At 39.0% G+C, this 27,951-nt stretch overlaps 1 protein-coding gene across 2 annotated transcripts in view; it reads left to right on the top strand.

The window, feature by feature from the left end:
- PLCG2 (phospholipase C gamma 2) overlaps positions 1-27,951 on the top strand; it is a 77,828-nt gene that overhangs the window by 39,882 nt on the left and 9,995 nt on the right. For both annotated transcript variants that reach the window (XM_075765487.1, XM_075765488.1), the window contains exons 7-28: positions 86-169; positions 1,635-1,678; positions 2,865-2,937; positions 3,950-4,051; positions 4,228-4,346; positions 5,690-5,775; positions 7,211-7,331; positions 8,444-8,612; positions 12,442-12,546; positions 12,768-12,857; positions 13,829-14,007; positions 14,842-15,042; positions 16,332-16,451; positions 17,773-17,953; positions 19,273-19,341; positions 20,571-20,680; positions 21,484-21,580; positions 22,478-22,544; positions 22,800-22,957; positions 25,395-25,497; positions 26,466-26,675; positions 27,284-27,429. In XM_075765487.1, coding sequence (XP_075621602.1) covers positions 86-169; positions 1,635-1,678; positions 2,865-2,937; positions 3,950-4,051; positions 4,228-4,346; positions 5,690-5,775; positions 7,211-7,331; positions 8,444-8,612; positions 12,442-12,546; positions 12,768-12,857; positions 13,829-14,007; positions 14,842-15,042; positions 16,332-16,451; positions 17,773-17,953; positions 19,273-19,341; positions 20,571-20,680; positions 21,484-21,580; positions 22,478-22,544; positions 22,800-22,957; positions 25,395-25,497; positions 26,466-26,675; positions 27,284-27,429 — 2,634 coding nt within the window. The remainder of the gene's footprint in view (positions 1-85; positions 170-1,634; positions 1,679-2,864; positions 2,938-3,949; positions 4,052-4,227; positions 4,347-5,689; positions 5,776-7,210; positions 7,332-8,443; positions 8,613-12,441; positions 12,547-12,767; positions 12,858-13,828; positions 14,008-14,841; positions 15,043-16,331; positions 16,452-17,772; positions 17,954-19,272; positions 19,342-20,570; positions 20,681-21,483; positions 21,581-22,477; positions 22,545-22,799; positions 22,958-25,394; positions 25,498-26,465; positions 26,676-27,283; positions 27,430-27,951) is intronic.

The following is a 27,951-nucleotide window of genomic DNA, read 5'->3' as shown; positions in this document are numbered from 1 at the left end:
GAGAGTGGCAGCTGGAGTAACTTGCTTGCTGTGCAAATGCGGTTCAGGGAATTCTAAATTCACCGTGTGCTACTTTCTATTGTAGGAAATAGGCGCTCACAAGGAAGAGCTTAGTTTTGAACAATTTCATTTGTTCTACAAGAAAATCATGTTTGAACAACAGAAATCGGTAAGCTTTTTCATAAGTAGTCTTCATACTGTTAAACTGCTTGATTGGAATAAAGAGGGAATGCTGATTTTTTTTTTTTGGTTTGTTTGTTTGTTACTAATTTTCTTTGTTCCCCATTCCTGTAACAGAAAAAAGGTATAGTACCGTACTTGATGAGTACGTAACAGTCACCACCAGCAATTGGCTTAAGAAGATCAATAAGTCATTCACATTGGTTCTTGTGTGTTGGTAGTAGAGATATGCACAGATACGATGGGATTTCTGGGAAGAACTTTTCTTGTGAGTTTGTTCAGAATGTAGAATGTCTTTTTCATTTGGCTTCGCTGATCTGTTTACTGATAGGAGCAAGGTTTTTCCATACTCGTATTAATCTTCTATTGCCAAGAACATTCTGTAAATCACGAGGATGTATTATGAGCATCAAGTAACAGCTATTGTTCTCATTTTCTCTCATGCTTGGAGATTACTGAGGGTGAGTCCATTACAAGACATCCTTGGGAGGCATGAATGCAGTGGAATTCCATTTTACTGTAAAATCTACTGTAAATTTACATTTTGACTACTGTTTCTATGTATTTATTGCATAGATTCATGAAGTTGGTGGAATCTGCATACGTTTAGTGACTCTGAAAATTACGAACCCTTTAAAACTGTGTGAAAACACATAATTTGAAATGACTTGCATAATGTCTTTGACCATGTGCTTATTGTTGATTCAACTTGCAGTTGCTAAAATAGAAGCTTTGATAGTGAAAGTCAGTACTGTTTCTTTTGGCAATAGAGCCTTCTTATGCTGTTTAAAAATGATGCTGAAATTATTGTGAAGTAATAAAGAATCTCCATTTACTGACAGGGTTTTAGTTTTGCCCGTGAAAGTATAGTTAATCAGCTCGAGCAGAAAGTTGAAGAGTAAAAGACAGAATAAGGAGGCTATCTGACTTCCTTAAACTCTTGTTATCGCCCCTTGTGGATCATTTCAGAGAAACTCCTCAGTTTGCTCAACAACTGCTTTGGGTCTGTTGATAAGTTTCCTGCGATCTGTAACTATGCTGCTCCAAGCTGGAAGCAATTTAGGTTTTATATTCACATGAATAAATATGATGGATGATACATAATTTCTGTTTTTCTGAGATATCAAACACGAAAAGCTCCTCTGAAACTTGAGTGATTGTGTGTATAAGGTGCCTTATCAATAGTGAATTTTTTGCCTGAGAATTGCATGTGTTCACACTGAAAGGCCTGGAGTGCACTTGCCAGCATTGGCAGCGTTTTTTTTCTTAGGTGTTTAATTCAAAATGTGTCTTGCCAACTTGTGTGCAGATTCTCTAGAGCAGAAATGCATTTATTTCCGCTTCCCAAACCAATGGACATTATAAGATAGAATTAGATAGAAAATTGCATATTATTTTATTATTTATCTTTTCCTCTTTTTTGTGTTTGTTTTGTGTGTGTTTTCTGTTTTAAGATTCTTGATGAATTCAAAAAGGATTCCTCTGTGTTCATTCTTGGGTGAGACTCTTCATTTGTATTATTTTTCCACATTTCCATATGATTCTAGTGCTGCAGGATTGTTTTTTAATTACATCGCTGTTTTTTTCCTGATGCTTTAGTAAGTGAAAAGAGATGATACATGTTTTTGCATTCAGAAAGGTGAATTTATCATGGAAATAAGTCCTGAATATAATTTGATAAATGTTTTTTCCCTTTTGACTGCAAAAATGGTATAGACTTGAACAAGCACATTTGCCTATCTGATTTTACTAAGAGCTGAACAGACCTATCAAAGGACGATTTCATAGAGAAATTTTAATTTCAGTCTGGACAGTGGTGTGGTGCACAGGCTTTGCCTAAACTGGAGCAGAATGCTGATAGTAACAGTTTCTGCATCTTTCACTTGGCAGACTTGAAAATTTAAGCAAGATGTGTACAGCATGAAAAAGGAGGTCACAGTGATTGCTAACATTTTGACTGTGAATTAAACCAGTGTATCTTGGTTTCAACTATTACACAAATAGATTAAGGAAGTTGCTTTAAAGGTTTGCTCTGAATGTACTGCGTATTTCCTTAGCCCTTGGTCATGTCATGTGAATTAAACTTTGTGAGGCTGCTTAAAAGCACATATTTATCAAGGATAGGTAGATTATAAATACTTCATTGGTACCAGATGATGCAGCATTTGTGTCCTACAAAAGGGAAAGCAGTTGTGCCACTTGGTGCAGCTGCATCTCGCCTCCTTTTTCAGGAGGTTTTGATCTGTCACAGTAGATCATCTGAATAATATGTGGACAGAGTTATTTGTGGAAGTGTGGCTGTATGATAATTTAAAAGAACAGTGTCTCCATATGCCTCAACTAAACTTAACACCACCCCTGTCAAGTGAATGCTGCTCATTTGCTACAAAGCAATGAGCACAGATTTGGTACTTTTCCCAGTACCAAATCACTATCAGAAGTACATCAGGAATACAGGAGGCTTTAAATAAAGTCTCAAAATACAATAATTAGATAATACAATATTACAAGCCTAATCTAAATTCTATTGAAGTTATAGAAAATTTCTTGGTGGTGGCAGCACATTTATACTGTAAATCCAAGATACAAATCCATGTCATTTTCAGCTATAACATCTGATGACACTTGCTCTCTTATTTCTTTAGCTTCACTTTCTTTTTTTGTTTTTGTGGTTTTTTTTAAAGAAATACTGACCGTCCAGATGCTTCAGCAGTTCATCTCCATGACTTTCAGAGATTTCTGCTACATGAGCAGCAGGTGGGAAGGGTGCAGAAATTCTGAGTTCTTTTTCTTAAGATTGTGTCTCAGAATTCTATGCTCATTAAAAGGAAATATGATGTGGCATAGAATATGATTTATGTCAGCTGTGATACTAGGCCTTGGAAAGATTTCTTCTTCTTTGTTGCCATTGAAGTTCACAAGAACTATTATTTTTCATCTCTATAAAGACTCCAGAGGTGCACCAGAAAACAAGAGGGAGGAGAAAGTAAATTAGGTTTTAACAGGTCTCCATTTAGTCATGTAGATAAACAGACAAGGATGCATGTCAAAGATGATAGCCTGGCCTGGTTACAGCTGTCATCATAGGTGCATCTGGGGTAATGTCTTGGCCATGGCCCCATTTAAGCAGCTCTTACATAAAAAGCTGAACTGACTGCCTGCATTCGAGTCACAGGTAACTTTCTATTGAATGGAGGCAGTTCCATGTCCCATACCCGCAAGCAGATAAGGGTGGAGGCAGGGACTGACACTGTATCTTCATGGTCTTCTATGTTATTTAGCACAGACACCATGGGCAAAAATTGTGCAATATTTGCTAGGTGCTGCTACGCTCCAGATTTGCAAATATGATTGAAAAGTGAGACCTACATTTCCTGTATAAACTTGCTACTTTCTTTTTCTTCCTATTTCACTGTGTTAAAAGGATGTTCAGGTTGCACTTAGAAATGAGAGGGATTATAGTTAAGGCATGTCCTTCAAGGAGGCCGGCTTTTTTTTCTGTATGTGTGCATGCATATCTGTGCATATGTACTATGTATGTTGTGGGCCTCCAGTCTATATAAAGGTACTTAGATGGAGATCTTCTTTTTTCCTCCCTTAGACATCATAGAGGAAACTTGTAAGACATGTGTAAAATATATTGGTAGTAAACTAGCCAGATGAGAGAGAAGTAAATCACCTCTGTAGGTCTTTGTTCCTTATTTGATTTTTATATAGAATAACACAACTTCTAAAGTTTTTTTTTCTACTGTATTATTATTATCTGAAGGAATCTTGGGCACAAGATCTCAGTAAAGTCCGAGAACGAATGACGAAGTTTATTGATGACACTATGAGAGAAACTGCTGAACCCTTCCTCTTTGTTGATGAGGTAAAATAACGATACTTTCTAATAGTTTCTCATGGACTTTTTTTCTTGCACTGCTAGTTCCTAATTTGTTGATTGGATGGCAGATCCTCTAGGCTTCTCTTCTTCTATATTGCTGGATTTCTTTTAGTCTTGTATGGTAAAAACATTTAAATTCAGTCTCTCTGTTTGTATTGTAGTTCCTCACTTACCTTTTTGCAAAAGAAAACAGTATTTGGGATGAGAAATATGATTCAATAGATGCACAGGACATGAATAATCCTTTGTCCCACTACTGGATTTCTTCCTCTCATAACACGTAAGTTACCAAAATTCCCATTGTCTATCCCTGTTCAAACAGACCAGCACGTATTTGGAGAAGGTAATACTTCTAAATTCTGCCAGAAACGTACTGCATGGATGTGTGAAACATTCCTAGAGTGTGATGTAAATGTGGCAAATACAGTTTGTGGGACTCCTTTTTCCACTTCTCTTAAGATCTTAGAGTTTTTGAGATATAACCGAGCTACGCTCCCAGAAAATCCTGACCCTAAATCCTGTTAAAAACTAAAAAATTCTTGAACTGAAACTGTTCCAGCCTCTCTGCTTTCAGAAATTGAAGTCACTGAGCTGGTGTCAGAATTAATTGTACCTGAAGATAAGAATGCCATAAGGACCCCACTTGTCCTGTTGAAAATCCCATACTGTTAGTGTGATCTGAAGGGCAGTGATTTGTTGCCTTGGGCAAGGAGGCAGTGTACTATTAATAGATACTCTGACAGTTTACAGTGTCATAAAGTGGAAGAGATTTGGTCCTGAGCAGGAGAGGAATATGAAGACCTTAAATTAGCACATCTGATGATCAGGACTTGGCTATTCATGGTCTTTGCCTGGATGACACGGATTAGAGCAGGCAGAGGGGGAGTGCAGTTTGCCATCCATACTCTTCTTAATTATTTTGAGTTTATTTTACAGCCAGAACTTTGAAGGCCTGGGGACTGTATTTTTGTTGTTACTGTTTTTAGAATTTCATGCTTAGTAACTTAGCTGCTGATTTCTGTAGTTTGTGTCTAAGGTATCCAGCCCTTTTCCTTGACAATCTGTGGTATGCAAGCTCTTTGGCCAAGTACAAACTTGTGTGGTGATGAGTGTGAACTGTCTTCAAATGAAGGGGATTTGCTCATCTAGCATTGTTATGAAAGAAGGTGTAAAGAGAGGGAGGAGAGATGAACAAATAAAATGTTGCAGGGAATGAAGTAAAGAGGATATAAGATATAGCTTATAGGTGTGTTTTGAAGTATAGGGTGTGGTATCTCTCTAAATACCCTCCACATCCATCTAACGTGATTATGCCTCAGCATGATGAAGTTTAGGCATGTTTCAAAGCTCATGATTTGCTCTCCAGAAATGTGTCAGTTAGAGTTTGTTGATGTTTAGCTTGAGCCTTGAACCTCCTATAATTTGGTTCAGTCAAAAATCTGATAGCATCAGGCTCAGCAGATTGCAGTTCTTCCATCACAAGTTTAAAAAAAAAAAAAAAAAAAGAAAAAAGAAAAATCAACATACAGTCTCCATGACAGGAGAAAAAATGTTGCCCAGGGAGTGAGTGGGAAATGGTTGAAATAGACTATCTGTCTTTTACAATTTATTTTTACTCCTTAGATATCTGACAGGAGACCAGCTTCGAAGTGAGTCCTCCACAGAAGCTTACATCCGGTGCCTTAGAATGGGATGTCGATGTATTGAGTGTAAGTAAAGAGTTTGTGGGGTGGTTTGTAACATGCTCTCCATATAAATAGAGTTTCCCCTGTTTACCAAGAAAGAAAAAAGAACTGAAATCAAGAACTGGTTTGTTTTCTGAAGTTGAAGTTAGTCATATAAAAAACACTGATTCCCTAAATTGTTTTTCTTATGCCTCACTATTGCCCCATTGTTGTAGGCAGTTTAATAGGATAGAAAAGGAAGATAACAACAACAACAACAATAGTGGTAATAATGATGATAAAAGAATATACAAAACAAGTGATGTACAGCACAGTTGCTCACCACCTCCAGACCAGTGTCCAGCTAGTTCCCGAGCCACAGCTCTCCATGGCCAACTTCCCTATACTGAGCATGATGTCATATGGTATGGAATATCCCTTTGGCCAGATTGGGTCAGCTGTCCTGGCTGTATCCTCTCCCAGCTTCTTGTGCACCTCCTGCGGAAGGAAGGCTCATGCCTCCTCACTGGCAAGGCCTGGGAAACTGAAAAGTCCTTGGCTTATTTGTAAACACTGCTTAGCAACAGCTAAAACATTGGTGTGTTATCAAATTTCTTTTCATACTGAATCCAAAACACAGCATTATACCAGCTACCAGGAAGAAAATCAACTCTGTCTTAGCCAAAACCAGGATATCTGTTCACTTGCTCTGATTCTTGTTCCCCTGGAATTTTAAGGAGATTATTCTAAATCTCACCTCACTGTACACCAAAAATTCAATCTTGGATCTACTATATGAAAGAATAGGATTTAAACTGGAATTCCTTGCATAGTGTAGATAGATAGATAGTTTATTTGCCTTCATTATAATACAGATAAGCCTAAAGCACAGAAATTTTTGTAATTTGGTGCCATTTGTCATCCTGTTTAACTTGCTTGTAAATCAGTTGATGTCTTTGTGCATTTGCTCTCTGTGTATGCGTCTTCATCCCTGTAGTTGCGTACCTTATTGAAAAGTTTAACTTTAATTTCATGTCATGTCATAAGTTACTTCATGAAACTAGTTGCTGCTGCCTATTCAATTTGGCTAATGCAAAATGTATTTCAAATTAGAGTTTCAGGGTTAAAATCAACAAAAGAGATAAGCTGTCAGTTTGCCACTTGTTGGAGTGTATTTATCCCTGGAAAATTATTGCAAACTAGTAGAGTGACAATATAGCTACTTGAATTTCTTATTTCCGGAGTCCCACATGATAATGCTTTGGGAAAATTTTATATTGTATTTTATTTGTATTGCTTCTACTTAAATGAACTTAATTTTCTCTGTGAGAGATAAATTAATCTAATAGAATATTTTATTAGAACATTAAAGTCTATGACTCCATATGTGGAACACCAAAGATTTGGATGTATTCTTTTTACTGGAGTTACTTAAGTGACTGCTTTGTCTCTTCCCTTTTCCACCGATTGTCTTTCCTAGTGGATTGCTGGGATGGTCCTGATGGGAAACCCATCATTTACCATGGATGGACACGGACAACAAAGATCAAATTTGATGACGTAGTACAGGCAATCAAAGATCACGCCTTTGTTGCATCTGAGTAAGCTTTGATTTATTTTCCTTAAGCCTGTTTTCATATGCTCAGACCTTCCTGAACTTCTTTTCTCTGTAATCTGGAGCAAAAAGTAATAAGAGGAATAATGACATTCTAGTAGTCTTCATTATTGCCAAATGTGGGTCTTTAATAGATTCAGTTTTGAGAAAAAGTCCCATTACATAACAATTTGGGGCTAAGGAAAGTAGTGAGTACCCTAAAGTGGTTCTCATCTCCTTGCTTGGGTCGTCTTCTATTAAATTGAAGTGTGAAACTTCAAATGCTGAATAGTATGTCTTAAATAAAAAAAAAAGAAAATCAGTAAAAGTGACAAGCAACATATCTATCAGATGATGTTCATGTTGTAGGGGAAGTCCAAGCTGAGAAGATGTAGAATTCACAGCATACCTCCTGAACTGATAACATGGGTTTAAATCTATGTCTCTGCTCTGCCCTTCAGTAACTTGTGCTGAAGGACAGCACGAAATACTTCTGCAGGTACAACTGCAACAAAAGGAAGATTAAGAAAAATGTAAGCCTGCTACTGAATTAGACAGGAGACTTTGTGGCTGGAGAAGGCTGAAGTACTCGATGCTTTCTCTGCCTCTGTTGTAAATATTGGGGCTAGAGCCCATGATATCCAAGGGGAAGCTTGCAGAACTAAGTCTGTTTAGTTTCAAGAAAAGGTTAATGAGGGAGTCTGGTTGCTGACTTCCACTACCTAGTGGATGATTATAGAGAAGATGGAGCCAGACTCTTCTCAGAGTGTACGTGAAGGAAAACAGACACAATTTTGAGGAGAGGAGAAACAAATTTTCACATAATGGTGCTTTAGTTCAAGAGAAACTCTGAGCAACCTGATCTAATCTAGGAATTGGGCCTTCCCAAAGAAGGGGTTTGGACTAGATGGCCTCCAGAGATCCCTTCTGACCTCAATGATTCTATGATTGCACATCTATTATTATTTGTTGTGTGTCCATCTCTATTCCTTTTGTCTTCTTGTTTGCTTTAAATATTTTCTTTGATCTTTGTGGGTGAGGGATGGTACTGTTTTCCTTGCCTTGCCAGTTGTAGCAAAAAGAAATTGTCTTCATTCACCTTTGTTTTCTCCATCAAAGATACCCCGTTATTCTGTCAATTGAAGAGCACTGTAGTGTGGAGCAGCAGCGTCACATGGCCAAAGTATTCAAGGAGGTATTTGGGGATCAACTTTTAATGAAGCCTGTTGAAGCCAGTGCAGATCAGCTACCGTCACCAACCCAGCTGAAAGAAAAAATCATCATCAAGGTAGGCTTGCTTTGTGTGCTGGTAAATAAAATAGGAAAAAAAGAGCCGGAGCCAGAAACACTAATTCTGGCTTCACAGCTTAGCTGTTAGTTTCTGTTGAGAGGCGAGAAACCCCATGCTTGAGGTGTGTACTAGTAACATTTTGCAATATTATACGGAGTTCTGTAAAACTACATATTAAAGTGCTTGCTGTTGGTTTTCTTTGCAATAAGTGTTGCTAGTTCAAGTGCCAGATTGAATGTCAGCTCTTTTCTAGTCTTCCAGCTCCTGAAACGTCAGTGCTAAATTTCAGCAAGGGTTCGCTGCTGCAGATGCTCATCATGGACTTCTTCCATAACGTGGCCTGCTTAAAAATGATAAAAATATGTTCATAGAATGGTTTGGATTGGAAGGGACCTTAAAGCCCATCTAGTTCCAACCTCCCTGCCATGGGCAGGGACACCCTCCACTAGCCCAGGTTGCCCAAAGCCCCATCCAACCTGGCCTTGAACACTGCCAGGGATGGGGCAGCCACAGCTTCTCTGGGCAACCTGTTCCAGTGCCTCACCACCCTGACAGTGAAGAATTTCCTCCTAAAATCTAACCTAAATCTCCCCTCCTTCAGCTTAAGGCCATTCCCCCTTGTCCTATCACTCCATGCCCTGGTAAACAGTTGTCATGGTTTAACCCTAGCCAGCAACTAAACCCCACACAGGCACTCGCTCACTTGCCCCATGGTGGGATGGGAGAAGAGAATACGAAGAGTGAAAGGGAGAAAACTCTTGGGTTGAGATAAAGACAGTTTAATAAGTAAAGCAAAAGCTGTGTCCGCAAGCAAAGCAAAACAAGGGGTTCATTCACCACTACCCATCAGCAGGCAGGTGTTCAGCCATCTCCAGGAAAGCAGGGCTCCGTCACGCGTAACGGTGACTTGGGAAGACAAACGCCATCACTCTAAATGTCCCCTCCCTTCCTTCTTCTTCCCCCAGCTTTATATGCTGATCATGATGTCATATGGTAAGAAATATCCCTTTGGTCATTTGGGGTCAGCTGTTCCAGCTGTGTCCCTTCCCAGCTCCTGGGCACTCCCAGCCTACTCACTGGTGGGGCTGTGTGTCCTGGCAGAAAAGGCCTTGACTCTGTGTAAGCACTGCTCAGCAGGAACCAAAACATCAACACTGTTTTATCAACACTGTTTCCAGCACAAATCCAAAACATAGCCCCATACTAGGTACTATGAAGAAAATTAACTCTATCCCAGCCAAAACCAGCATAGCCGTCCCTCTCCAGCATTCTTGTAGGCCCCATTTAGGTACTGGAAGGTGCTCTAAGGTCTGCCCTGGAGCCTTCTCTTCTTCAGGCTGAACAACCCCAACTCTCTCAGCCTGTCTTCATAGGAGAGGTGCTCCAGCCCTCTGAGCATCTTCATGGCCTTTCTCTAGACTTGCTCCAAAAGCTCCATGTCTGTCTTGTACTGCGGACCTCAGAGCTGGATGCAGTACTCCAGGTAGGGGTCTCATGAGAGTGGAGTAGAGGGGGACAATAACCTCCCTTGACCTGCTGGTCATACTTCTTTTTATGCAGCACAGAATACGGTTGGCTTTCTGGGCTGCAAGTGCACATTGCTGCATCATGTTGAGCTTCTCGTCCACTAGCACCCCGAAGTCCTTCTCCTCAGGAAGAGGATTGAGAGAGCTCAATCCGTTCTCCACCCAGCCTATGTTTGTGCTTGGGATTGCCCCAACGCATGTGCAGGACCTTGCACTTGGCCTTTTCATGAGGAATTTCATGAGGTTAACACGGGCCCACCTCTCCAGCCTGTCAAGGTCCCTCTGGATGGCATCCCTTCCCTGCAGCATGATGACTGCACCACACAGCTCAGTGTCGTTAGCAAACTTGTGAGGGTGCACTCAATCCCACTGTCTGTGTTGCTGACGATGTTAAACACCGCCAGTCCCCATACCGACTCCTGAGGAACGTAACTTGTCACTGATCTCCACTTTGACATTGAGCCGTTGACCACAACTCTTTGAGTGCAACCACCCATCCAATTCCTTATCCACTGAGTGGACCATGTGTCAAATGCATGTCTCTCTAATTTAGAGATGAGGATGTCGTGCAGGACCGTGTCAAATGATTTGCAGAAGTCCAGGTAGACGACATCAGTTGCTCTTATCTTATTCACCAACATTGTAACCCCTTCATAGAAGGCCACCAAATTTGTCAGGCAGGATTTCCCCTTAGTGAAGCCATGCTGGCTGTCACCAGTCACCTTCCAAACTTCAGAAATTGATGGGTGTTTACTAACTCAGTGTGATTTAAATACACAATTTAGCGAGCCACTTGTGAAACACAGAGGTGCTCCTATTAGAAGGCAGTCACTGTTAGTGTCTTACCTTCTGGGCACTACAGATGCTTTACTCAATACTGTAGCGCAACAAGATGATGCAGATTACCAAAAGAAGACTTCTCAGGTTGAAACTGCAGTAGAACTTTTCAAAAGGCAAAATTAGGTTGAAAATCTGAGGGCTGCTCCTGATCTCTTTAGTAAAATAATAATTACTTTTGTCCATGCTTCAGTTTTCCAGCTCTTGTAACAGCACTGCATCTTATGTATTAAATTTCTGATGAGAAGAAATAAGGGTAGATAGATACAAGTGTACAGCTCTTGAATGTAAGATTGGAAACAATAGCACCCCACTATAAGGTGCAAGAATTCTGTGTTTAATTTTTTGGGTTTGTTTCCTTCCAAACTGTTGTTACCTTGTGGAGCATAGAGGGGAGTTGCATAAGCACATGAATAACAACATGACAGATCTGATTTAAAGGGAATTATGTATGATGATGTTCTAATTATTATTATTATAAATAATTGCCCCACCTCTGGAAGGCCAGGTTGGATGGTGCTTTGAGCATCCTGGTCTAGTGGAGGGTGTCGCTGCCCATGGCAGGGGATTGGAACTAGATGGTCTTTAAGATCCCTTCCAACCCAAACCATTCTATGATATGATTCTATGAGATGATAAACTACTATGAGTCTGCACAAGAGAACATCCATATCACTCTGTCCTGTGTACAAGAGCATTAAAGAGTCTTTAAATAGATCAGCACCTGCCAGTGAGCTAATTGTGGTGTTTGGCTTTTGTTTGGAAAATGTTGGCAGTAAACAGTCAGAGCAACTCCTGCTGTATGGGCCTGAGGGATTTTTCAGATAAGCCTGTCAAGTTGAAATCTACCTACAGGCTATGCAGAATTCAATGTAGTTGAGAACTACTAGATATGAGACAATCCTATCATTAACTGCAGTTAAGTATTTGATGTTACCCTTAGCCCCTTGAGCCGCTGTTTTTTGTGAGCACTCTCAAGAAAGTAGAACTTATCCCCTCTTCTTGTAAAAGATTTCCCTTCTGCTCATTTTTCTTGTAGAAGAGTGAGTTCCCAATTCATTTTAATTCCTTATCTTTTTTTTGTTTTGGTTTTTTGTTCCTTATGTCCTGCCCTCTGCAGAGGGATTCTTGTTTTATCCTTATTTCTTTGTATGTGTCACTTCCTGTATTCTGTCCTCTAAAGAATGGTGAGCTTTTATCAAACTAGTTGTTTCTTCATTGCTTGAAGGATAACTCTAGTAAATTTTTAACCTTTATTATGAGATCTAAATTTTAAGGAAAGAAATTCTAGCCTTGTTGCATAAAGCCTTGTGGAACAGCTGTTGTTATGGTAATGACAGAAGAAGGCTGTGCAATGGAGGGAAATTCTTCCTTTAATACTGAATATGAAGAAATATTATGACCAGTTTTATATATGAGTCTATGTGAGTGTATGAATGTGGTGGCGTTCTTTCGTTTTTAAGCACAAAAAACTGGGGCCGAAGGGAGACATTGATGTGAACTTGGAAGACAAGAAAGAAGAAAAAAAGCAACAAGGAGAACTTTACATGTGGGACACAATAGAACAGGTATCATTTATCTGGTATTTGCTACAGTTTTTGTTACAAGGTTGTGTAATACTGAAAATTTACATGAATTGGCTCAGTATTTGTGAAAGTAATAGTGTCAGTTGAACAGATGTGAATGAGGGGAAGAAGATATTTTGTTTATTGTTACACCTTGTTTTGAAATTGTGGTTAGTGAGTTTCCCTCTGTCTTGCTAATGATTTTAATATCTCTCAACTTGTAGAAATGGACTCGGCACTACTGTGCTATTGCTGATGAAAAGCTTTCATTCAGCGATGATATAGAACAGAATGCTGATGAAGATTCATCAAAGGTGATGGCTATGCTTTTTTTATTTAAGCGTGTTCTTTTTAGTCTCTCAGATTATTTCAGATTCTACAGATGTATATTTTTATGCTGCTGTTGAAATTGTAGAGGATCCGTGTCAGATAACAAGTATATCTGGAGATAAAAAAATTTTAGAAAGGGTCTTTGCCAAGGTACTCCAGTTAACCCTATTTTTAATAAAATAACTTTTTCCCTTGGCTAATTAAAGACTTGCAAAGAGGAGTACAAAGACAATGAAATAGAATTTGTGTACTTAAATGCTAATGCTGATGTGTGCACTGACAATCAAAGTCTATATGCCTTTGGCTAACTATTATTGCTATTCTCAAACTAGACAGTATGATGGGCTAAGGTTTGTTGTGTTAGTAATACTGCACACCTCTTACACAGTGCCTGTTGTTCATGACACATTTGCAAAGTGTTTGTCACAGGTGAGCATGTTTTACTGGGCTGTTGTGCGTGGTAAAGCAGAAACTTGAGGCTCAGTAAGGGTTGCAATAGCGGTGATGTTCAGCATGGTTTCTTGTTCTGACCTTTCGGGTTTCCATGCACACGCTTTCATTGCTAACATGTACATGCATGGTTCAGAGATCTCTCAATGTCAGTAAAATAATTAACGTGTCAGGAAGAATACAGATGTATCCTGGAAAAAGCTGATTAGAAACTCTGAATAAGCAGTAGGGTGTTTTGCCTTGAAAATATAAATCAGTGTTTGCGTTGCTGCATTCTTTCACTTTCTGTTGATTACATATTTGAATGAGGCTGAAGCTGATCACTGCTCCGAAGAGATGGCTTGACAGGGTGACTATAAAGGTGACTGGCTTATTTGTGGAAGGAGAGCTCAGGGCTAGGGAGAGCTGAAATCCTGAAATAGTATATTGTTATATCAATACAGTACTTTGTTTCAAAATCATAAAATTAGAAATGCACTATAAAAATTCTTATTTTCTGGTCTAGGAGGTGAAACGTACTGAACTGCACTTAAAAGAGAAATGGTTCCATGGGAAGATGAAAGAGGGGAGAGCCACTGCTGAGAAACTGCTCCAGGAATATTGTGCTGAAATGGGTGGCAAGGATGGGACATTCCTAGTTAGGGAAAGTGAGGCTTTCCCTAATGATTGCACCTTGTCATTCTGGTATGGTGATTGTCACAAACATTTTATGTGGGTTTTGTTTGTTTTATGGCATTGCATAAAAATGTATATATTTTTCAAGTATGCATTTATAGCTGCGAGGAGATAGGAATAAAGAGTTTCTATAATTACTGGAATGTTATTGATGGAATTGTGAAAGACTACTTGGTAAATTAAACTTCAGTGTAGCATAGTGCATTTTGAGAGAGCAGGCTTTATTTGAAGTAGTGTCAAGAGAGGACTGACTGGTTTGATTCCCTGCCTCCCCCTTCTAGTGCTCTGGCGAGATATAGGATTTGTTATTTCCTCATTGGAGTGGGCCAAAATTTGATCTTTCAATTTAGGGGTAAATTACTCATTTCCACACTGAAAAGGTAGTCACGTGAGTGTACCTTTATTAGCAGAGATTGATCTTTTCAATGAAAGTATCCTCTAGAGGGAAAAGAATAAAGAATTTTCAGGGTTTTTTGGTGGGTAGTTTATGGGGGTTTTTTTGGCAGTCTGGGTTTTTTTTTCTTCTGGTTGGGACATTATAAGAAACAGTGTATCAGATGGATTTCTGACCCAGAGAGCTGTCAGAGTAAGTTTTGCAGGGAGTAAGTGTATGCCAGATTTTAAACCATTGTGGGTTGAAAATTATTATTGTCAGTCCTGTAATCTTACTTGTCAGGATTTTTGTTGCTGTTTTTACTTTTGTTGTTTTAAGAGATGATACAGATTTCTTGCCCCTTTGCAAGCGCACCAAGTAGTTAACCACGAACAGGTGAGGAAATGCTTCAAAAGAAGAAAACCTGTTATAAAACCTTTTTTTTTTTTCCTTATGCCCCTCTTCTTCAGGAGATCAGGTAGAGTCCAGCACTGTCGGATCCGTTCTTCAAGTGATGGGGACACTGTGAAATACTACCTGACGGACAACCTCACTTTTGATAGCATCTATGATCTCATTCAACACTACAAGGAGGCCCACTTGCGATGTGCTGAATTTGAGCTGCGTCTTACTGATGCTGTGCCTAATCCTAGCCCACATGAGAATAAAGAGTATGTACAGCAGAAGGCAAGCACCGGGGTTGATATGTCAGTGTCCTTTGCATTGTTTTAGATGGTCTTGGATTTTTGCATAGAAAATTCCCTGGATTCAGGAGCACGCCTGAGCATTGCTTGTCCATGGTTATTATAGGAATAGGCTTCCCCAAAAGATGCTGAGTAAGATCACTGACTTTGTGAGAACCCAGTACAACAGAGAACAGTCACTGGGAAAGCAATTTACTAGCAGCAACTAAGAAAATCAGTGAGAACTGTAATGCTGTGGAAGCGTGCCAAACCCTTCTCTCTCTGCTCAGTGTTTTACAACACCCAGTGGGTTGGATTAGATATTTAGTAGTTGGCCATAGTCTGGGAACTAAGTGGTCACAGTCTGTGCCATCTGGAAACCCTGTTACTGGGGCAGTGAGTCCAAACAGTTAGGTTTTCCTAATCCCGCCCTCCACCTCGCCACTGTCAGAGTTGGTTAGGCTGACCGCCCCATGCTGAGAGAAGTAGTATAGCTTGGTGTTTAGTTCCAGCTGGTATTTGCCTGATGTAGATCCTGGGCAGAGCTTGCTTGTGTTTGCTGGCAGAGCACTGTAATCACTTCCCTTTGTTCTGTTTTCTTTACAATGAGAAAAAGTAAATCTCCTTTGCATGTGAAATACTGATCTGTGACTACAACTTCTTTTTTAGCTCCTTGGAGATCTGGGAGTCACTGACCACCCATAGATAACTTTGGAAGCCAGTGAGAGAGGAGGGTAGAGTTGAAGGTTTAGGTTTTCCTGCCTTTCTATATAAGGTGAAGATGTACTGCCAGTATAAGTGGCCACACCTTCACTGAAGACATGTTAGATCCAAGATAGGTCCATCCCTACAGCGAAAGATAAAATCAAGCTCTTTATAAAAGAATTCAAATGCCTGGTATTTTTCTTTTGTCTGTGTTTGGGCTTTTCCTTAAATCTGCTATGTCAAAACTGGATAAACTACTGAAAAGGGAATGGTAGGCTAAAAGCAGGATCCAGTGCCTTTGTTTCAGGAAGAAATGCAGATTTATGTTTTATCATTTCAGACAGACAAGGTATTCTCATACATTCTTGATGCTTTCATCCAAAATAAACTGCTGTGTTACAATGTTTTGTAATAAGCTGCTGTCATAGGTGGCAAGATGGGGAAAATCTAATGCATAATTTTTCATGTAATGTTTGCAACTCTATTGTTAGTAGCATTACCTGTTGTTCTTACTGAATGACATATGACAAGCCTTGTAATCCTTTGTCCATTTTGATTTTTAACTGTTGTAGTTGGTACTATAGCAACTTGAGTCGGGGAGAAGCAGAAGACATGCTGATGCGAATTCCTCGAGATGGAGCCTTTCTGATTAGAAAGAGAGATGAGCCTGATTCGTTTGCCATGACTTTCAGGTAAAAAAAGACAGATATGACTACATTACCTAGTAGCCCAACAATGTTCTGTTTTTCTCTTATTTAAGAAATACTGTGGTCTTTTTAGAGTCATAAAATTTTTGCTTTCAAACTTTGAGTAGTTAGCATGGTTGATTTGTGCAGCAGGTCCACGTATGAGACTGTGTACAAGAGTTAATTTGTGACTGGAATAAACTTTTATGCTTTTATAAAGAATACTTGGGCACCGACTGTCCCTTTCTTCCCATACAGAACTGTGCATGGCCCTTCCTCGCTTTCTTGACGCTCCTTACTACAGGGTGTTATTCTGAAGTTTTCTTTGGTGCTAGTTCAGCAGTGATTCTAGGTCCTTATACCCTGGAAATCCTGCCCTGTTGTATAACTGGCCAAAATGAAATGTCAAAATGAAATTGTTGGCTTTTTTTGCCAGGGAAAATATTTTCGAAAGCGTAGTTCTTGCAACAACTTTAATAAAATGAGTAGAATTCTGCTGTTCTCCATTGTGCCTTCAAATCAAATTGCATTTATTTGAAAATGCGTATTTCTGCAACACATAAAATTGCTTTGGAAAAACAAATACTTGTTTTCCTCTTATTTACATGCCTTACTGTGTATTGAGGATGTCCAGAATTCCCCCGTCCCCTATGTACTTCAGTTTTAAGCTTGCTGCTGTTATCGAAGTGGATATTGAAGTAACTTGAGCTGCAGCATCTCAATAAAACCAGTTCATAGTGGGGAAAACAAGAAGTACCAAAACTTCAGCAGCCTGAAAAGGATGCAGGGGTCTTCTGTGGGTGGGATGGTTTTAGTGTTATCAGTGCAAGCACAAACCTTGTGTTCAAGCACAAGAGATATTTATTTATTTATTTATTTATTTTTCTTTCAAAATTGATTCCTGTAGTTATCAAAATGAGTACAGGGAAGAGATAGGTACTCATTTCAAAGGGAGTGTGTCTGTTGCTTAGGGACAGCAGCAGATCAGCAGCAGTGGATTCCAGAGGGACTCTCAGTCTGATCACAGACATTTGTGGTAGTATGAAGAAGACAGAATACCTATCTGTAGAGGAAAAAAATAGGGAAATTTAATCTAAGCGAAAACGTGGATTTGTCCCAAGGCCCTGTATGTTGTAGAAAAGTGAGAATGTCTTGTTGTGAATTTAATCAGGCAACTGGAATTAAATTTGAATAAAAGAGGCTTTGGAAGAGGGAGAAATTCTTTCACAGGACTAAGATGCACAAAGCAGTTTTGGTCCAATTTGCAGCACTGGTGCTCTCACTGGAAGTACCAATACCTTTTACAGCACCTGCACTTGTTTCACAGAGCGGAGGGAAAGGTGAAGCACTTCCGAATTCAGCAAGAAGGTCGCCATTTTGTGCTTGGAACCTCAGCCTATTTTGAGAGTTTAGTGGAGCTGGTAACATACTATGAGAAGCATCCGCTGTACCGGAAAATGAAGTTGCGTTACCCGGTGACCGAGGAGCTGCTGGAACGCTACAGTATGGTAAGTGATGATCTTTGCATGAGTGCCAGTTGCTGTAGCAGATGGAGTCCCAGGTCTAGACCTGGGGGTGCTGCGTTTGGTTCTGGCAGTGGTAGATGACCTCTGGGGGAGGTTAAGCAGGCAGTTTTCTTATCTGTGAAATTGAGATGGTTATACTGACTTCTGTCACAAAGGTTTTGAAATATATGAAGGAGAGCGCTTCACCTTCAATAACAGGTCAACTCTTGCCTTCCTCATGATTTAGTTAGAAAAGCTGCTCTGTGAAGTGGGGGATCATTGCTCTGCTAAACCGAGATTTTGATAAGAGCCTTGCCTGCAGTTGACCCTCTGTTCTGTTGCTGGAGCGGGCAAAAATCTTGACATGATCATGCAGATACCAATTGCTAAGCATTTCAGAAAAAATGAAATATTCTGCCATGCCTCTTGCTTTGAATGGGCAGCGGCATTCGCTTCCCTGCACTGGAGCCATCTCAGGGATGGTGCCCGACTGCCTTCTGTGGTAAAAGTGAGAGGTACTTCTGAAGGCTCACTCTTTGAGATAAACATGAGGAAATCTCCCCAAGAGATACTTGTCTCTGTCCATTAACTAAACTAGGAGCCTGGATAATTAGCTCAGAATAGAGGTGTACTTTCTTGATGGATGTGTTTCATGATGAGAGAGCTTTGCTGAACTAACAGGCTTTTGAAAAGCCTGAGACGCTGTCTTCTGTTTTCAAATATATTTCTGTTAGAAGCTGCAAGAAAAACATGTCTGACATGTTTGAGGAAATAAAAATCTGGGTTTTTTGTTTCTTCTGGTGAAACTAAGAGGGGCTGAAAAGATTTTAGACCTCAGGATTTTTGATAATGTTGCCTATAGCTAAGGTTCTGTATCCTAGGACTGGGCCCAAATGGGAATACAAGGAGATAATAAAATGAAAAATACGAGTGTGTGTATATTGTTTTAGAATTTTTATCTAATAGTGAAACCAACACTGGAACTGAAGTACTGTAACACAGAAATCATAAGTGTAGGTATTGCCTTCCCTGGTTGCAATCTCAAAGCTATTTGACTGATTAAGAGATACCTTTGTGGGGTATTGCTGTTTCATTGTGTTTTACTGCTCATTAAACTGAGGCGTAGGCAGGTTAAATAACAAACTCACATTCTGCTATGTTCAACTATAGAAATAAGCATAACATAGGTGGCTGGCTTCCCTCCTCTTCTGTTTGCCTATGTATTGTCAGAAAGGTGGTTTCAGCAATGCGTGTTCTATTAAGTACTTTTATAATTTTTGATTCCTGTAACTTTATTATTTTTTCCTTCTTCCTGTTTTTAGGAAAAAGATATTAACTCCCTTTATGATGTCAAGATGTATGTGGAACCCAGTGAAATCACCCCTACAGTGGTACGCTTAGAGACATATTCATACTTACTGTAGACTTCTGAAAGTTATAAAACTTGTTTGTTGATTTCCTGTTAGCAGTAATGAAAAGGATAATTGAAAGCATTAGGCTGCTTGATTTATGGGGGACTGGACAGCAGAAATTTAAAGGGTGTGACTGTTACCTAGCATCTCTTTAAAATTTGTACGCACATGTTTTCCTGTGTGCAAATCCTGTATTGATCGCCCAAATTTCTGGTATGGATGAATTTTTGCTATTGACTCTGTGGAGGCAATTTGATATGTTATGCATGCTCCAAATGAAATAACCTGTGAGAAGATTCAATTTGAGAAGGCCAGATCTTCATGGAAAGAAAGTACAACGTGTAACCCCCAAGTGTATCTGTGTCTGTCTGTTCGTTTATGAGCACCGTTATTTGTCTGTGCACAAAATTGTCACAGTTCCACTAGCAAACACAGCCTGCATGCACAAATAGGTGCAGAATTCATTTACGTGCTTTCTATATAAAAATGATGTCTTTGGTTTACTAATGAGTTACTGAAGTTTGTTGTCTCTTAAGATATATGTAATGTTGTTTTAAAACAAGTGGCACAGCAAACATCTACTTACCTCTAATTCTTGTTAGGGCTTGCCTACTTGTAAATTCTCATAAAAGTTCACCTGCTTGTAAATTTTATGGCTGTAATTCTCTTTAGTCTTTTTAGCCAATGAATTTGCATTGTTGCTGAAGAATTTGGATAGTAGTAAATTCAAGATAAAAAAATGCTTGTCCTGCTAAAACTGTTTGTCTTCATAAAGGAAATGTGACTAGCAGGATGGCTGATGTGGTTTTGAAGTGGAGGCTTTGTAGGCATCTAAGGCTACAAACTGACTGCATATGGATACGTGTAATGAAGATAGAGCATTGATATTTCACTGTGTGGGGTTTGTTTTTTTTTTACTTTTTTTCCCTCCACAGTAATTCTGTGGCAGCACTAAAAAAAAAAAAAGATTCTTTTTTTCTTTTTCTTTTTGTCTAAGCTGGTACTTGAAGAATAGCAGTTAAGTAGCATCACTTGCTTCCACCAATAGATGTCACTCTGGAACTTTAGTATTATGTTTTCTAAGCTTCGTAACAAAAAGGGATCCTATCCCCCCTGTTGTTTTTTTTTTTGTTTTTTTTTAAATTGCATTATTGATCACTTTATGACCCGTCCCCCTAGATGACCCCTCTGCTCTGTTTCTCTTAAAGCCTCAGAGAACAGTGAAAGCCTTGTACGACTACAGAGCCAAAAGAAGTGATGAATTGAGCTTCTCTCGAGGAGCTTTAATTCATAATGTCACAAAGGAAACTGGAGGCTGGTAAGGACAAATATTCTTCATAGAACTTCTGGTGACTTACTAGATGGTGGAAAAAAATTGAGCTTTGGGTACTAGTTTTAAAAACTTTGCCTATTATCTGATTGCTGCTTATTAACTTTGGCCTTATAAATCTTAATACCAGTGTATTTAAAAAAAGACCAACCAAAACCCTCTCATCCTCAAGTCTTCTTTCATATCTTTTCCATTTTTCTATCCTACAGCAATAACCTCAGCCTGCAGAACCTCCATAGCCCAGTGTATCCAATATTTTTCCTTTACTATATTCATCCTTCCCGAACTCTTGTGCATTCTGGGAAGTCAATGCATCTGTTAACATTGTCATCATTGCTGTTTCTTTCCTTGCTCTGCTAAGTACTTCTCAGGAATCAACCCCACCTTTTTCAGTTATTTGTACAATCCTCTTTCATGAGAGGTTTTCTTTCTTAGCTGGCTTGTAAATTGCTTGGAAAGCTTGGGAATCTAATGTTTCCCTGTAGTTTCTGCAGGGTAATCAACCACATAATAGTATTTTTAATACTGGAGGGGGAAAAAGCCTCTTAAGTCATTAACTGCAGTTTACAGTAACTGTAATCCCTCTGAAATTATCTGTTACTACAGTTAATGATTACTTTGTTAAAGCTTTTAGCTACTTCATCACTTTATATTTTGGTGATAGCCAGCCAGACAAGCTAGTATGGGGTATTAATGACCAATTTCTTGAGGATTATTGCTTCGTTAATGGCCTATTGGAGCTCTTTAACTATTTTTTTAATATATATATGCACTTTTCTTTTAAAATTCAGGTGGAAGGGGGATTATGGAGAAAAAGTCCAACACTATTTTCCATCTAATTATGTTGAAGACCTGTCATCTGCTAACTCTTTTGAGCTTGAAAGCCAGGTGAGGGTTAAGGTTTGTCCGCTATGTTTCCCTAGGTGATGATACCTGCTGGAAGTGGAAGTCTGGTTTATAGAATTATGACTCTGCATGCTGTGTTTGAGAGAACACAGAGGAATGCATTCTTCACTGTTCTCTGCTGCTGAATGGCTTTTTCAGGACATCCCTCATAGAAAACTATTTAAGGAGATAGCTAATTTGGTGGGGTTTTAGGAGATCATGATGATTTTCTGCTAATGAAAATCACACCAGATTAGATTTTTCAGATAGTTTGGCTAAACAGTAATGTGCTTGAAACTTTAAATAACCAGTTTGCCTGTGTCATTACTGCCTTAATATTTGAAAATAAGAAAACTGTGTGTCCAAACACATCTTACTAGCCACACTCTGTTAGTAAGTTTTTATGCATAACTAACCTTATACTGTGTGTGTCAAAACTGTCTAAAAATCTAGTCCAGAGCCTTGGACAAAGATCTCTTCAACAGAAGAAAACAAAACTTGATAGCTTTGACAATTTGTAGTTTTAAAAATAAAATGTTGAATTCTTTTGCTGTTCTGTAACAATGATTTGCCAGGAGTCTTTGGAGGAAAACACGTGTATTAAATTCCTCACCCTTCCCCCCGGTCATTGCAGCTTTAAGCAGACTTCAAAAATGAGCAGTTGTGTCAGGACAGAAGCTGCACTCCTCTTTTTGACTGTTTTCACTGTAGAGATTCTCATGTGTTTCTCAAAATGGGAAATTCTTGATGTGGGAAGAGGCTTTTAAGCATTATACTGGGCATGCTTTCAGTGAAACTGAGGTTAGATTTAATGGTGCATGTTTATTATTTGTTAATGTCCTGTGCATATTCTACTCAAGAGAAGGTTTAGGGTCATGAGATTTAACTCATGTTTTTCAGATTATCGAGGACAATCCATTAGGCTCTCTGTGTCGCGGCATACTGGTACTCAATACATACAGTGTTGGTATGTATTTTCTGATGCTTACGCGTAGACTCCTGAGCTTTCTGTGTTGAGTAGACTCTTTAATGTATTGCAGGAAAGATATGTTTTTGTTTTTTAAAGAAAAAAACCCCAACATCTCCTTGTATTAATACAGTTAATACAATTAATATGATGAAACTTTATTATACTCACTGTTGCAATAAATCAACAATGACGGCTTTGAAGAACTACTGTTGGATTTTATTATAAATTTCTTGCTACTGTGTTGCCTAACAGTGAAAATGCCACAAGGGAAACACAAAAAGCCTTTTGTCTTCATTCTGGAACCTAAGAATCCAGAAGATCCATGTGTTGAGTTTGCGACTGATAAGGTAGAAGAACTCTTTGAATGGTACCAAAGTATCCGTGAAATCACTTGGAAAACTACAGAAGAGGTACTGGTAAAAATCTATCCATTGTTTTTTATAATGTACTGCTATAAATTTAAAATAGGATTTGTCTTTAGCTGCTATACACTGCTGAACCTTGCTAAGGCCTGGTCCTTCACTCTCTTGCATTTTGTCCATTTTGTTGATGCTGTGAATCTTGTTCCCTAAACTCTTTTGGGAATGCTATGTAAATTAGCATTTCATGTAAATTTATGTTAACAGGAGTCTTTCAGCAGAGTACTGTCTGTGTCTCACCCTGCACCTCAGTGGAGAAGTGTGCTTAGTAGTACAAAGTAGATGCCATTACAGTTTTACATCTGGTTACGCTGGTTCAATCCTGGTGTTAGGCAGAAGAAACTCAGTTACTAGACTGTTCTGTTCAGTACTGGGAATCCACTAGTGAGTATATGTGAAATCTGAGCTGCCTTTGCCTAAACTGTTCTTAATCCTGTTTACTAACTCTGCTTTCCAGTGAATGCAGTGGCACTGATAGGGCATTGTTTAGTTAATACTGTATTTATTTGTAACTAATAGGCACAATCTGGATTTGCCAGATCTTCAGTAGTAGTATTTCTAAATCCTTGCCTAAAGATTAAAGGGTTCTGCCTAAGTTTAGCTTTTATGTCCCTCTACAAGTTCTGCCACTTAAAGACATTCTTTAGGACTTGCTTTTCCTGTTCTGATGTATTAATTTACCTCCCTTTACCTAGAAATACTTTTCTATTATTTAAGAAATCTTTGACATGACCAAAAAAGCCCTTACAATGACTATGCTTAAGTATATTCTTTCCTTTGTTGCTTTTATTCACTTTTTATTGTTAAGTGGGTGATACGAGTGATGGAAAATGTGTTTCAGTACCATGTTGGCTCCTGCTGTTTATCTGTCATCTGGAGTGGTTGTGCTCTGAGGGTCATCATAATCCTATTTATAGCAGGCAAGTTGGTGTCTCAAGCAGAGGACTGCAGATTCAGGAAGGGAAGAAGCAACAGGAGCTGTTGACCTATTGTTGGGGGAGGAGAGATACGGTTCTTATGCCAGGCTTTCATTTAGAAATAAAAATGAGAAAAAGAGTAGCATGGCCTAGAAGTGCCTCTAAATGGAATGTTTTTTATGGTACATCAATGGCTCTTCAGGAGCTTGGCAGCTTTTTCTCCATCTCTACTGTTAGAGAAGTATTAAACAGTCTGTGTTCAAAGATCCTTTAAAACTCATTTCTGTCAATCAGGAGGCTTTTCTCACAGTGTGGCCTCTAGAAAGTTCACATCATAGACTGCTGCATGGGGAGGGGAAAAAGATGAGGAAAAGCCCTTTTTGCCAGTACAGCTAAGAGGCTGAATTTTGGGGAAGGAAAAAGCACAGTGAACCAACACTAGGCTATGATACGATACAGGTGTTTTATGAGTTTATTTTTGGGTTATGTCCATTATACGCAAAAAGTAAAGCAAAGCTTCACGTATCTTGTAATCTCTAATACTGACACTTGCCATGCTCCCAGGAACGATTGCTCATTGCTAGCTCTCCTGCTTGTTCATCACTAGAGGGCTGTATCTAAACATGAGCTCGTGGTATCTAGAAGTGGCCCTTTGCTATTTGGAGCTCTGATTACTGTTGAGCAATGTCTGGGAAACCGTAGTGGATCACTAAGTACAATTAGGTTTGTACAGCTTTTTCACAAAGCTATTTCCAAGTCTAAATGCTGTATTCCTTTGTTTTTCTTAGACTTCAGTGTATAATCTCTGGTTCAGTGAAACATTCTGGAAACCCATGGCTCCCCTAGCTCTGATTTTCATTCCTCTTCAATTTGTCTTGTTGAGGGAATTCTTTTGGAAGACTTCCTAATTGCTGCTGCTTCATAACCTCTTGTACCAAAGCTAATTGCTGCTTGGCATGGGACTCTTCTAACGTGTTTTATCCTGTAATTGCTTCTTATGACTGAAAAGCCTCCAGCCCAAACATCTCCACTCAGGACAAGTCTTGAGTAGTTCCCAGTCTGGTTGCAGGGACCGTTGTTCAGCTTCCACAGAGCAGGTGCTTGCCAACATGGAAGTAGATAGTGGGTTTATTACGGATGATGCCTGCGTGATTGCACATGATTTTCCATACATAACATTATTGGTTTGGTGTACAAATAGGAAACTACAGAAATGATGCTCATAGGGTTTGAATTTAGCTGTTTAGTTACTAACAAGACTTAATTGTTGCTCAGGATTGTAAATACATAGAGAGACACTTTACAACTAAAACCCAAATCCGCTTGGTTAGCCTGTTCTCTGAATTGGGTCTCAAAGTACCTTATATCTATGCAAGTGTCTAAAGTATCAGATAGGAATCTTGGCAACAAAGAATGCATCAGCTTTGTCATTTCATTAGAGTATACCCTGGAGTTGCTGTACCATAATACTCAGTGTATCTGTAATCTAAAACTTCGTTAATGTTTTACAGGAGAACAGGAGGAAATACTGGGAAAAGAATCAATTGATTGCTATTGAATTATCTGATCTGGTAATCTACTGCAAGCCAACAAGCAAAACAAAGGATAATTTAGGTAATTTCCTTTAATATTACATCCGAATTTTACCCTTTCTACTGACTTTACAGATGTTAGTTGAAATCTTAGAACTGAAGATAAAATCTAGCCTTTCTCTACCAGAAAACAAAGTTCTGCCTCACGCATTCAGTTTATAGTAGCACTTTGAAATTGTACAGTAGGGAACTTGATGCTATTCAACTGTCATAAAAAACTGTCACAGATTTCTAACTAGTTAACTAGAGAGATCTTCTCGTAGGTGTCTTTCATGGGGAAGCTCGCTAGTTACGTGTCAGTTGACTTTTTTGAGATGAAAAACTGGCTAACACTTGTCGTTTGTTTGTAAAAACCTGCAAAATGGATTTGTTGTGCATTATATAATTTTATTGTAAGAACCTGTTTGCCATTTATGTAAGCTATTGGAATGGTATATGGTTTTATAATATAAATGAGAACTGGAGTCTGTGTAAGTGTGGTTGTGGAATCTGATGCTGAAATATGTACTTCTTATTCCAATTTTTTGTCATTGCTGCTGGAGAAGCCAGCAAATGTGCCCTTTTTCTAGAAGTTTCTTTGTAAATGTTTTTAATAAGCTGTCAGTGTGGTTAAGACATTATAATTATAGTCATTGTTTGAGGCATTGGCTAACCCTGGCTCACCCTTTCTTCTCCCCATTTAAACCCAGGAAAAGATGTCTCATTTAAATATGTGTTATAGTGGTCAGAAGTACATTATTAGCAATGATGAGATGAGAACATGACTATAGACTCTTATCTGCCCTGCTGCAAAGCATGTGGCAAGCAGGCAATTTTAACTTTCAGACTTGATGCTCAACCAATTTGCCGTGTCTGCATGAAAACCGTGCCAATTATTGCATTAAAGGACAAAGCAAAACAAAGTAAAACAAAGTGTTAGTAGAAATGCAGTATAAATGTCGTCTTCTTTCTCCCTTTAGTAACCACTCTTTTTCCTCCCTACCTGTGTAGAAAATCCTGATTTCAAAGAAATCCGTTCTTTTGTGGAAACGAAGGCAGAGAGCATTGTTAAGCAAAAGCCAGTTGAATTGTTGAAGTACAACCAGAAGGGACTGACACGTGTCTATCCTAAAGGACAGAGGGTCGACTCATCCAACTATGACCCATTCCGCCTCTGGCTTTGTGGCTCCCAAATGGTGGCTCTTAACTTCCAAACTCCAGGTAATATTATCTTTAAAAAAGGATCTAAGCCACCTTCCATTTCACCGTAAACGAGCCCCTTTCTGGCTCCTTTGCCACTGTAGTCGCCGTGGCCATCCTATTTATTTGTACTCCCAGCAAGAGGGATGTGCAAGAACTGAAGTTTGGTTTTGAATGTGTGGATCGCCTGATAGAGCCGGTCTCCAAAAGTCAGTTTCCAAAAGCCCTGTCTCTCAGCCTAACTAGCCCCAAACTCTAAAAGGTTTATTTCACCTTGATCTCTTTGTACTGAACAAGCAGAGATATTTACAGTAAGTTTCAGGTGGATGAGCAGTTGTTCAGCCACAGGGAAGGCTGTGCTCCACTTTCAGGTCAGGGCCAGCTAGCTTACGACACACTGATAGGAAACTGCTTGTGAATGGAGATGGGTTTATCGGGATTAAAATTGGTGAGAAATGGCCTGTCAGGTTCAGTTACTGATAGGAACTGAGTCTTCCAACTTTCCTTTCCAGCTCTTTCTGATAAAGTGGTGACCAGAAAGAATTACAGAGTGGAGCCATTAGTCTGGTACTTCCTTAGCTTTATTCAAATGGAGATGTTCTGTTATGACTGTTTAACTCTCTCCCTAGATAAATATATGCAATTGAACCATGCCTTGTTTTCACTTAATGGACGCACTGGCTATGTTCTGCAGCCAGAAAGCATGCGAAATGAAGAATATGACCCAATGCCAAATGACTCGAAGAGGAAATTGCAGATGATTATGACAGTGAGGGTAAATCTCTTTTGTAAATTATGTTTTTTACAAGTCGTAAATATCTATAAAACTAAAAATAAAGCTATTAAGTCTCAGAGCAAGATCTGACAGGTTGTCAAAATACTGTTTTTAAATGTCAGTGTGTTTGAGAATAAAACTAATTCCACTGGTTCCTGAAAAGAAGTATATATCTTTATCATGCTAACGAAGCCCATGCTATAGGACTGAAAACACAATCCTGGGATAATTTTATATAATTGCTAATAAAAATTCCAAATGTACTAACTTGCATTTCCAATTTGATGACTTCTCAATAGAAGGGTCCTATTGGAGATCGGTTAGCAGCAGACTAACTAGTTCAGAGATTTCCAGTGTGGAAGAAAGATATTTATAATGAAATATAGGAACTAAGCAGAAAAAATAATAAGCTAATCCCCCCCCTTCATCATGGTTAGTACACTGTGACTTAATCAGAATGTCATTCTCGTTTTTCATGGAGAGATAGGTTTATCATTTGAAATAATTTGAAAATTATTCCAT

Source organism: Balearica regulorum, chromosome 13 (assembly GCF_011004875.1).
Source record: "Balearica regulorum gibbericeps isolate bBalReg1 chromosome 13, bBalReg1.pri, whole genome shotgun sequence".
NCBI classification, from domain to species: Eukaryota; Metazoa; Chordata; class Aves; order Gruiformes; family Gruidae; genus Balearica; species Balearica regulorum.
Note: the sequence above shows the minus strand (reverse complement) of the source record. Positions and strands in the feature narration are given on the sequence as shown.